Source organism: Lepus europaeus, chromosome X (assembly GCF_033115175.1).
Source record: "Lepus europaeus isolate LE1 chromosome X, mLepTim1.pri, whole genome shotgun sequence".
NCBI lineage: Eukaryota > Metazoa > Chordata > Mammalia > Lagomorpha > Leporidae > Lepus > Lepus europaeus.
The window spans coordinates 97,401,817-97,414,113 of record NC_084850.1 but is presented as its reverse complement, the minus strand read 5'-3'; the positions used below and the strand labels follow the sequence as shown (position 1 = coordinate 97,414,113).

General features: G+C 39.9%; 1 protein-coding gene across 17 annotated transcripts in view; it reads right to left on the bottom strand.

Moving 5' to 3' along the window:
* HUWE1 (HECT, UBA and WWE domain containing E3 ubiquitin protein ligase 1) overlaps positions 1-12,297 on the bottom strand; it is a 140,609-nt gene that overhangs the window by 44,788 nt on the left and 83,524 nt on the right. For 16 of the 17 annotated variants that reach the window (XM_062184542.1, XM_062184538.1, XM_062184551.1 and 13 more), the window contains 12 exons: positions 10,314-10,530; positions 9,867-9,989; positions 8,788-9,025; positions 8,184-8,414; positions 6,515-6,637; positions 5,926-6,021; positions 5,088-5,357; positions 3,963-4,115; positions 2,396-2,523; positions 2,103-2,184; positions 1,266-1,442; positions 25-184 (listed from right to left, as the gene is read on the bottom strand). In XM_062184542.1, coding sequence (XP_062040526.1) covers positions 25-184; positions 1,266-1,442; positions 2,103-2,184; positions 2,396-2,523; positions 3,963-4,115; positions 5,088-5,357; positions 5,926-6,021; positions 6,515-6,637; positions 8,184-8,414; positions 8,788-9,025; positions 9,867-9,989; positions 10,314-10,530 — 1,998 coding nt within the window. The remainder of the gene's footprint in view (positions 1-24; positions 185-1,265; positions 1,443-2,102; positions 2,185-2,395; positions 2,524-3,962; positions 4,116-5,087; positions 5,358-5,925; positions 6,022-6,514; positions 6,638-8,183; positions 8,415-8,787; positions 9,026-9,866; positions 9,990-10,313; positions 10,531-12,297) is intronic. The other variant, XM_062184553.1, reaches the window with a different exon arrangement.

Below are 12,297 nucleotides of genomic sequence, written 5' to 3'. Positions count from 1 at the left end.
AAACTTGAAACTAAAAGTCCATACCATTGCCTTTATTTTCTTTGCGTTTGATATCCATTTCTTTGTTTTCTTCCAGCGTCTTCTCTAGTTCTTGTCCATTGCTGTTTTTTGAATTTTTATTCAGCCGTGGTACCCTGAGGAGAGTCAGCATCACAGGGCGTCGATTTCCTGTTTCCTCATTAACCTAGGAATTCAAGCAGACAAAAAAAATTTCTCTACCAAAAAAAAAAAAGGAATTATAAAGGTGCACATGGGTGTGTATGAACTTCCCAGGAAAATGATGTAACAGGAAGAAACCCTGGCAATCTATTCCATTCCCATCACCTACAGAAGAGAAAACCCAGGAAGAAAACTGGTATATACAAGGCCCTATAATGAACTTTAAACTTGCCAACAGAGCAAGATCAGCTCTAATCAACTCCCTAACCCTGGAATGAATACTTAAAATTCATTTCCAGGAAGGATAGAATCAAACTGCACAGATTTATGGTCTAATCAATAACTTTAGAAGACTCAGTTCTTGGGGACTACCATTGTGGTGTAGTGAGTAGCTGCTGCCTGCAATGCCGGCAATCCATGTGGGCGCCAGTTCTGGCTGATTCACTTTTTTTTTTTAAGATTTTATTTATTTATTTGAGAGGTAGAGAGTTAGAGAGAGAGGGAGAGACAGAGAGAGAGGTCTTCCATCCGTTGGTTGGCTCCTCAAATGGCCATAACAGCTGGAGCTGGGCTGATCCGAAGCCAGGAGCCCAAGGACTTAGGCCATCTTCTACTGCTTTCCCAGGCCATAGCAGAGAGCTGGATTGGAAGAGGAGCAGCAGTGACTAGAACTGGCGCCCATACGGGATGCCGGCACCACAGGTAGAGGATTAAAAAACTGTGCCACAGAGCTGGCCCCTGCTCCACCTTGGATTCAACTCCTAGCTGATTTTAGCACCTGGAAAAGCGGAAGACGGCCCAAACACTTGGGCAACTGCCATCCATGTGGGAGACCAGGGATGAAGCTCCTGGCTTTGATCTTGCCCAGCCCTAGCTGCTGCAGCCATTTGGGTAGTGAACCAGCAGGTGGAAGACCTCTCTCTCTTCTCTAACTCTGATTATTCAAATAAATCTTTCAAAAAATTTAAAAAAAAAGAAGACAATTTCCTGAAAACCAAGCCAAATTTAGTAGTGGTAATCCTGCTAAGACTGTTGCTTCCTAAAGAAAATCAAAAGGCACGTTTCCCAATTTCCAATATAGTTTACAGCTTCTGATCAGCATATACCTGCACCATTGTAGTGAACTGGACAGTGTATCTTCTTCGGCCTGCAGTAAACCGTACACTTGTTTCTCCCGACTTCCAGGCAGAATCAATAGTGCTGTTGTTGCTTGCACTGTAACTACACCAACGCCCAGAGCGATCATCAAACCAGCGCCAGTTGTTGCTGTTGGACTGTAGGTACTAAATATCAAAGCAAAAAAATTTCTCCTTGGTATTTCCTTCAAGGTTGTCAGTGATAGTAACCTCATCACTGTTCATTGCTAAAACTAATCCAGGAAAAAGAAATATACTGGACATGTAACAAGTTTTGAAAACTGTGTTTCCATTGACATTAGTCCTCACAATCCTTAGGATCTACCTAGGCAAAAATCCATCTACATTCTTGTATTGCCATCTTCTACTTTCCTTTTGTTTCTAATGGTTTTTCCCAAAAGGGGAACATTCATTTCTGATCTGCTGGAACAAAACCTCTGCTTCTAAGAAGGTACTAAGGTAATGTGACATGTAATATTCTTTCTCTGTGGAGCACTTGTCTTTGGAGGAACTGTTGCACACTCAGGGCTTCACATAACACGAGAGCCACTCCTCTTCTAGAGACAGTAAAATCCCTTTAACAATGACCTCCAGAGTAAATGCTTGGCGCACTGGGCGAGCAGCTCCATTAGAAAGTAATTCCAACTCACCACTTAGAACAGAAACATGACTCTGAGATCCCTAATGAAATGTATACCTTGGTCAAAGACCTCTACATTCTTCACTGCCCTCTAATATTCTCTTCCACAGTCTGCTCTTTTCTCAAGAAAGCTAGACAGTCCTGCCAACCATATATACATCACGCACCTTAGTCATCTGCGCTCTCCTTTTTGAGGATATGGCTGTCTTCTCATAGAAATCAATCAGGAGCAACACTGGGGTGATCCACCTAAAAACAAAAAATGATTTCTTCTGGGAAAGTCTGAAACTGGCAGAATGTATCTTGATTTCATTAAGCACCTCACAATTTTCAAAATACTTAAAGTATCCAGATTTGACCGATACGTGAGCCAGAAAAGTGCCTGAGATACAGACCTTAAGCTTGAGGGGTCAAGTCCCAGGGCAACACAAAATCAAACAGGCTGGAAACAGTCACTCACTTTGGGGTCTGGATCTCTTTTTGCTCCTTGGCGGCCTGTAAGCAAGGCTGAACCACTTCCAAGAGCTTGATTAGAACATTAAGGATGCCACTGGATTCAACCACCCAAGCACAAGGCAGCTTCAGCTCCTGAATCATTAATCAAAGAAAAAAAAATAAACCAGGTTAGCAACTTCTACTCAGTATCAAGAATTAAGAAGGTGTAGAACACGAAGGTAAATAGTAATACAGTTGGCTGGATTTGAATTCTACCTTACCACTTACTGGCCGTGTAATGTGAGATGAGTTACTTAAAATTTTCTAGGTTCTAGCTTTCTTATGAGTCTGAGGGAATTAAACTTTAATCCTCAGGGTAATGTGATGATTAATGAGGTTATTCAATGTGCTCCACACAGTGCCTGGCACATTACTATGTGTTTAATATGAAAATATTCATATCATTAGGCATTGTTATCTTAGCTGTGCAGTCTTAACCATGTGGAAATTGCAGTCTCTAATTTGCAGAGAAGTTTTAGAATCTTAAAAGGCAGATGGAATAAATACACTAATGGCTCCTACTCCTGGGGCTACACTAATGTGTTACCTGTAACTGGAAATGAATATCCAAAAAAGTTATTTAAGAGAACATCCAAAAGATGGAATAATGTACACATGACATGAGAAGATATTTTTATAATGTAGCACCAGATAAAATGAATGCAAGACTTTCTACATTTCAATTGTTTAAATGAATAGAAAAAGACTAGAAGAAAATAAAGAGACTGATGTTTGTGATTCTTTTTAGATGGGGGCCATGAGTGATTTTTTGCTTATGTTACTTCAGAACCTCCAACATTTAGTACTTTGAAACTTTCCCGCCAAGTATTTAATCTATGCATAAGGTGCTATAAAAAGAATGATTACATCTATCACAAAGGGAAAGTCCCTGGAGAGCAGGCACATCATTTGGCCCATATATTGGACTTCTTATAAGGAGTTTATTTCATTCAGTTCAGTTTTAAATTAAACATGAAGAGCTACAAATGAATAACCCAAGGTCAACTGCCTCTTAGCTCCTATGATGATTAGAACAAGAATCATGTCTTATTCAAACCATGCTCTGACTAATCAGGTAAGGAAAGGAGGAGCCTGATTCCACTTGACTCTTTCACCTTAATGCTGACCAAATTCCAATTTCCACACCCTTCCCCTTATGTGGCCACCAGTTAGGTTTCTTCAAAGGGGCAGAAATATTCCATGACCAAACTATGACAGTAATTTGAATACTTGTCTTTCTAACTGCCACCCTATAATCCTTTAAGATACAATGTAATCAATTAACACTTGTTCTGAGAAATCTTTCTCACATTATCCAGAAGTGACACATACACCATTCCCAAACTAACACAAAACAGTATTGTTGATATCATTTATGTAGCCCAGAATACTGTAGTATGTACTTAATTGTGCTCATTTTCACTTAGCTTCATGAAATATGCCTCACACATCTAATTCAATGCCTCATAAAATTGGCATTTGATAATTCTTTGATAAACTAATTATAGGGCTCAAAAGAATCCAAATCTTACCTCAAAAAGCAATGTTAAAAGCAAGATTCTAGTAGCCAAATTGGAGGCCTGGGGCAGTGTAGCCATCTGACTGATCCACTCTGACACAGTTTTTGTGTCACTTGTTGTCAGTGGAAGAGCAGCTTTGATTAATACATCTGCAGCTTCCCACACCTACAGAAGCAAAAAAGTGACCCAGTCAGGAAATGGTAGTGAAAACATTTTCAACCTGTTAGGATGCTCCTAATCCAACACATTCACTGAAGAGAGATAGATAAACAATAACATGTTACAGATTTGGGTCTGTACCAAAAGATGTATGGTTCTAAAGGAACATCACCAAATGATTACTTATCTTGGGCTAGACTACAAGACTACAATCTGCTGGTTCACTCTGCAAATAGCCCCAGTGGCCAGGATTGGGCCAGGTTGAAGCCAGGAGCCTGGAGCTTCCTGCAGGTGGCAGGGGCCCAGGATTTAGGTCATTTTCCACTGCTTTCCCAGGTACATTAGCAGCTTAACCAGCTGCACAAAACAAGACCCAGGCAATTCATATTTTAAGAATCCCTGGTGCATATAATTAATCCCCAAAATGTTCTACCGATTTACACTTTGATTATCAATCTTTCATTTCCCCCAGAGTTATCACAGAAAATAAAAAACATGTTAGAAATGTCAGTATGGTTTTTGTTTGCACACATTAAATTTTAATTTGAAATTACTGCTCTTTTCTATCATAGATTTCATTTTATTATGATCATTTAAGTTCTTAATGTAGATGAAAAAGATACTAAACCTTTCTGTGAAAGATGTTTTATAGTTTTATAACCAAAACATTAACTGGCTATCTCATTTTGGATAATTTTTTATTTTACTTATACATAGTTAGCATAGATTAATGAATAAATTGATTTCATGAGGTAAAGCATGACTTAAAAAAGACACCACAAGTACTCATCATGATGGGGATCTATTTGTTGAAGTGGTTGATACATTCAAGAGCTAGACTACCAGCTCAAAATAAGCCCAAGAATATACCCATATGGAGTAGAATTCAAAAACACTGTTATTTCAGAAATCAGGTTTTGAAAGATGGCAGGGAAACCACTTCACTTAGCCTCTTCTTTTGGCCCCTTGGGAGCTTACCTGATTCACAACTTGTTTCAGAATCATGTCCCGGTAGTCTGCTCCATTACGTTTGATTGCTGTCATGATCAGATCACACACCCGGTACACTGTGTCTGGCAGCTCATCAAGAAGGTGGAAACAGCCTGGTAACATGGTATCTGTGAAAGTATGGAGCTCATCTTGCTCCAGAGGGTCAGCATCCTGAAATTTCTCCAGACATTTAGCTTCTTCTTCTTCTTGCTTTTCCCGGGCTTTCCGTTCCTCTTCTTCCTTCCTGCAAGCAACTTCCTGGAGGCAGGGAAGGAGAGTGATAGCATACGGAAGAGGTGGAGGAAGAAAAGTGAGGGAGACCTTCAGAATGGATTTACCTCACCATATGAATACCCCCTACCTTCTCAAGCAGTTGATACTTTCATCATGGTGTGGCAATGAATATGAGGGCAGATACTCAGGTTAAGGGAAGGTAGAAAAGGCAGAAGGGGGGAAATCTTCATATCACAAAATCCTGACAATTTATTTGCAGCATCCTACACCACCTCCCACAAAATTACTTTTAGACACTGTCTTCTATTGCCTGCCACTATACGAAATTACAGTGACTGGTACCAAGTTTGGCCTAATGGGCACTACCAAGCACATTTTGAAGTCTGGAAATAAAGATGAATGCTTCTTCTGCTTCGTACAAAGATTCAGGTCAATGTGGGGTAGCTCAGTGATGGATCGCATAGTTGGGACAAATGAGTACTTGCACATATTTCTTTAAACTTTAATTCTACCACTAATTACATGGTAGCCTAATGTTCATAGAAATACTAATTAATGTACCAAGCCCTTTTGAACTCCATTTCCTAGTTACCTCAGGTGACTCTGCCCTTTGATCCATTGGAATATCCTGTCCCAGAGACATGGCAATTGCTCTCATCATCTGGTCCTCTTCGGACATGCTGAGATCCTACAGAACGACAACAAAAAATCCAGCAACTACATACATCCACACAAAAACCCAATGCGGCTTCCCCAACTCACAAGGAATCAGACATCTTGTGCTGATACTTTAGAGGTGGAAAATGCTGCTTTCTCTAGAGAAAATCAACTAGGCTTACCTGGTCACTACAAGAACCGAGGGGGTAAATCAGAATGAAAATTAAGCACAGAAAGGGGGGCTTCAATGTGACCACCTAATTCTCCATCTCAATAAAGTGTGCCTCTTCTACTTCTTTCTGACTTATGGGTTATTCTGCAAACCAAGTCCAGTAATTTGCATGGCCGAGGTATATTCTGGAGATTTGAGAGTTACCATGAAAAAGAAAATATTGGCATGGAGGTATTTGAAAATGAGAAGCAGCTTATAGAAAGATCAGTGATGGAAGGATGAGGGTAAAAAAAAAAGGATATCGGCAGCCAAAGCAATATCCTCGAAAATCAGAGCTCCTGAGCCAACTCACTCGAACAACTCCTCCCATGATTGGAGGAGGGTGGGTTAGAAGGTACTCTGTGGCCTGCTCCATGGTGCTGGTATTCAACAAGGCCTCCATGGCATGTTCCCTTGTGAAGCCCATGTCCATGAGCTATAAAAAGAATGCAAGAGTTCAGCACCATATGAACTGAAAAATTCAAATGCATTTTAGAAAGAAAGGACTCTTCAAGATAGGAACTGAAAGCATGTATAAGTCAAGGCAGTTAGTAACACGAACAACCCTTTCTGTTTGGTGCTTCCACAGCATTGAAACATTAAAGCTACTGAGGAAGGAAGTCAAGGTGATTCTCATTTCCATTCTCTAAGAAAGTGGGGGAGGAGGATAGAGGTTATTGTGACTAACAGGGTTAACTATAATTAAAAGACTGAAACCATAAAGGATCTAGAAAATAAACTGGTAATTGAAGATGTGCCTGAAAAACTGATCTAGGAATTCTATTACTAAGCAGAAAATCATGAGATGTACACATAAGGTACCTATACACCACAGTCTTAAAACATCAAACAAAAATATCTCTTAATGATGGCAGTGCATCTCTACATAGTGCTTGATGTTGATTAGATTACAAATCAGGCACAGAACCGAGTGACTTAGTAAGGAAGACAATGACTACCTTGAGTGAAGGTAGTCGTTATGAATGCCTTGTAAAAAATACATTGCTGTGTTTTTCGAGTTTTCTAAAGTGAGTATTAATTACTTTTTCAAAGAAATGATGCATGCATGTAATAGAAGACAGATGTGAAAAGCACTCTAGACACAGAGAACACACATACATAAAAATTCCAAGAGCAAAATGCTGAAACACTGAGGCTGAAGAGGAAGGATCTTATGTATTGTTTCCTTCCCCCTTCTTAGTCTCCAATTTTCACAATGTGGATGAAAAATTTATTTGGAAGTAGAAAAAAAGGTTTTGTACTGACTAAGGTTTCAAACTGCTCTTGGAGAATAAAGTTGGACCACAGTATCCCTCCACCTTTACAGATTAACCAGATAATAGCCAAGCAAAATTTGCCTGTTATGGTTTGTCTTCTTTAAAACTCTTGTTGAAACTTAATTCCCAATTTTAGATATTAAGAGGTTGGACTTTAAGAGGTGAATAATGGATTCATCTATTCATGCAACTAATGGATTAACAGGTTATCTTGAGAGTGGGTCTGCTATAAGAGTTTGTCTAGGCCTCTCACCATTGATGCCCTGTACTGCCTTGGGACTCTGCATGCAAAAATGCCATCACCACCAGATGCAACCCTGAACCACACCCATGAGCCAAAAATAAGTCTCTTTTCTTTATAACTTAGACCCAGCATGAGGTCCTGTGCTATCAGCAACAGAAAATGGACTGAGAGTGCCTCCAAAGAAGCTGGAAGCAGCAGGCTACTGAGAATACTGTTAAGACTTCCAATAGTAATTAACATGCTTGGGAGGACACACATCTAGTACCTGTGCAGAGCACTGGGACTACATTCCAGCTTTCCTTAGGAGAAAAAAAAACTGCTAAGAGGGAGTGAATTTAAATCTATCTCTTAGCTAACAGGACAGGGCACTTAGTGGTACATGTACCTAGAAAACTCACAAGCATTGGATTGGTTTAGGTGCAAAGTCTGGAGCCTGGAGTGCCAGGCTAGCAGCACCTTACCTGTTGTAGCTGCTGCTGGTTGACTTGAGGTTCCCTGCGGGAGCCACCTTCTTCTTGCCCTGCATCTTCTTCTCCCCGAGATCCCTCCTTCTCTTTGCTCAGTCTCTCTCGAATCACAGGTTCTCCGCGGAGGATATGGCACAAAATAGCTAGCATGGACTCAGCCATCCGCCCACCATACACCTTCAGGGGTTTCCGATTCCACAGGTTCTTGATGCAAGTAAAGGCTGCCTGTTAAGTTATTTGAAAAGTTTGTGAAGATCATTTTGTCTCAATTCAAAGTCCCAAGAGGAATAAGTTTAAGACCTATGTAATAGTCCTGCCACAATCTGTTAGTGTCAACAAGAAAAATCCTAGGTCAGCACTGAGAGGCCCCAGAGAAACAAAGAAAAGGGGCATATACTTCAATATGGAAGTACCAATCTGAAGTTTATAGTTCAAAAGTTTATACTACAGAATTCTCAAATGGTCTCTGTATCCCCTTCTGTAAGACATCCAATGGTTCTTCAGCAATCACGTTATTTCACCAAGGAGGACAGAACAAAATGGGAGTTACCTAGTAAGTATGAGAAATTTTTCTTGCTTTTATGTGCCAAATACTCACTTTTTGAGTTACCACAAGGAAGCGCAGGGCACTGAATTGTGGAAAGTTCTGGACACCTCCAGGCAATTTGGCAGGCAGTGAATGTGGAGATTCAAGCACCGTGGTGGGATTCACCATCTTCTCCACTAGCATAAGCCAGGCATCTAGGAATTCTCCTGTACCATCAGGTAAATCTGAATGCTCTAGTCCCTCAGAAACAGGGACTTTGCCTCCCATGGACAGAGCCCAGTTGAAAGTTCTAAAACGCAATTAAGAGAAAATGTGAAATTAGCATATTAGTGTTTGAGATTGGGGGTGGAGGTGGTATTACATTTAAAAGGTCCGAAATCTCTATATTGGTACTACATGTCCTTCCTCCTAAGAGTTATTACTTCTAATCTACCATTTTAAAAAATTTATTTGAGAGGCAAAGTTATAAAGCAAGTGAGGGACAAAGAGGTCTTCCATCTGCTGTTTCACTCCCCACATGGCTACAACGGCCACAGCTGGGACGATCTGAAGCTTCTTCCAGGTCTCCAGGTCTGCCACATGGGTGCAGGGGCCAAGCACTTGGACCATCTTCCACTGCTTTCCCAGGCATTAGCAGGGAGCTGGATCGGAAGTGGTACTAGGACTTGAACCAGCGCCTATATGGGATGCTGGCACCACAGGCAGAGGCTTAGCCTAGTATGCCACAGTGTCAACTCCTGTCCACCATTTATTAACTCTACTTTTTAAAGCTTTACCTCTGTCCCCATCCTGCCAAAGGAGCGAAACTCAGTTTACAATGTTTTGAGCAAGAAAGTGAGAAAACTTACTGTATTTAGGGAAACAGAAAGACAAGCCCATTAGAGAAATGTATACTGTGAACCAGAAGTTCAACAAGGAAAAGCAGAGACCCTTTTAAACACCCCTAGGACAAGCTAAATATCAACCTCCAAGGAAAACAGACAAACACGCTAAGTTTACAACGCCAAGGACATTACCACTATGTATCCTACTGACAAAAGATAGGTGACTTAGAAAGCTGTGGGCTGGAAAGGCACAAAGACAAGACCAAACTCCAAGAAATGCTTCTCTTGGAAGCAAATGATCCTTACTCAAAAAGAGCGTTGTGGCCTCCAGAACAGAGAAATTTCTGTAGCATTAGGTGGTAGGGATACTTCCTCTCATCAAACAGCATTGGGGATGTGAAACCAACTGAACAGATGAAGAATGTCAGCCTGAATGAGGGAAAATGAAAAAATTCAACCTTCTCAGAAGCAGAGAAGCAATGAAAATTCACGTAAAAGCCAAGAGTACAGTTTAACAAATCATTAAAACAAAGGGTTATTAAAATAAAGGTCATTAAAATAAAGGGTTACTGAAACGCAATCTGATTGCAAACGCCTTGGACATTTCCATGTTGTACTAGATACAAATAAAACAAGCACTTCACACTTTCTTTGGGGTATGCATCAGGAGTTAGTAAGGGACCAAACAGTTCATTCAACAAATTACACTGCTTTTATGGCAACATTCTAGTCCATCTTAAAGCAGAACCTCACCTGAAGCGGGGCGTTGGTGTATATGGTGGAGGCTGCCAAGACAAACCCTTTGTCAGGAGCTTAGTGAGGGCTGAGGCGGTTGATCGAGCAGCAGGTGTTGGTGCTGTAGTCGTGCTGGCGGCATGATGACTCCGTCTCTGGCGCACAGGAGACCCCACACAAAGTTTAACAAGGAGTCCAAATAGCTCGGCAAGTGCTCGGCCTAATCTGGATGAAGCTAGAACCCAGAAGTCCAAATAAGGCTGTATTCTCAAAATGGGTTTCGTTACAATAGACACATTACCATTAATACTTTCTTATGAATGACCACTTCCTCCCAAAGAATACCTAGGAAACATCTGAGTTTGTCTCCACATACGGTAATCCAAAAAGGAAATTTGTTCAAATTCCTTTTTTATGAGTAGAAGACAGAGAAGTATGTTGGTAACATATGTAACAAATAAGCACTCAGAGGTATACATTATATACTGTCTGATCACAATATGAAAGATTTAAGGGGGGAAATGCTAGAGAAAGCATAAAAATTTCACTGAAGGAATTAGGTAAATTATACACTTCAAACGTTCATCTCTATAGGACACTTTTTAATTTATGTGGGGACTTCGAAATGTTCATGGAAAAAGGTAAGGTTTTTGGTGCAAAAATTCAAAATTCGTGTTTTTTTTTCATAACACTTTCTAAGAATTTCTTGAAGACCATTCACATGCATGGATTTCAACTATTTCTGCACTAAGATAAATTTACTTTTAATTCCATTTTCCATGACATTTTCTGGAAGTACCCTTATATTGTTAAACAAAAATTGGACTACAAATACAAGCATAGAAAAAGAAAATGCATAAAGAGAAAGAAAATTAAGCCTAAACATTGTTTCTCTTCTTTTCTGTAAAATACTTCTCTGTACTTTCACAGTTCTACAGTATTTAGTAGTTCTAAAAAGCAAACGAAAATGCTATAGAGCATTTTTTCAAATAAACACTATTTCATCATGATATAGAGACAAGAAGGGCTAAGTCTGAATCAAATTATGTCTTGTAAGGATGTACATGCACATATAAATCCATGGTATAAAAACAAGCTCTACTTGAGCTCATGTCACATTTCAAGCTTAAAACTTAGTAAGCTCTGAGACATACAGCATAGCAAGAGAGGAAGGAGTTCTCCTTCTTCCTATTTCATTCAGATTAAGATTTCTTAATCCTGGGCTACACGTATACATGTACTATCTAGCTGGAAGGTGGGTATTCCAAGGCACTGAAAACCTAATGAATTCAAGTCAATGGGAAAAACACATCCAAACATTAGGTTTGTATTTTCTCACTATGGCTTTCAGGTAAACAGACAGGAAAGTGGCTCAAAGGTAGTTCAAGGACTAGAGAAAAAACTAAATGGCAGTGATCACAGAGAAATAGACATCAAAAGCATATACTGTGCCTGCAAAGTAGCCCTCCTGGAATGCTCTAAGGTCATATCAGAGAGTTTTGTGAAACAAAGCAAGGTGAGATAAACATGGATATCTTCTCCGATGGTCAATTTTACCTTAATTTGGGGATATTGCTGGTAAACTTTCAAAATTCAACCAAGTGTAAAATTCATGAAGATTTAAGATAAAAAAAAGGAAATAGCAAAGGCCACTTGCTGCTTTTCAGCAGGGCTCCAGATGCCCAGGAGTTAGACTTTCACATTTCTTTAACTTTAAAGTATCAGGAAGAGGCAACTACTAAGGAATATACAAAATAGGCCAACCATAGATATTATGTTAAGGGGTAAAAGATGAGGAATACAAATCAGTGTGCATCCTTGCGTCCTGCCAATGTAGTATTCATGGAGCTGCCAGTGACTTTAATAAAACATATACCAGACTAGGTCACTTGTCAGCAAAGTTTAAAGAACAGAAAACCAAAGAGGGTACTAGTAGAGTAACAAATCAGGTAATTAGGAGAGTTTTAACACACACACATACACACACACAAACAAGGGTAAA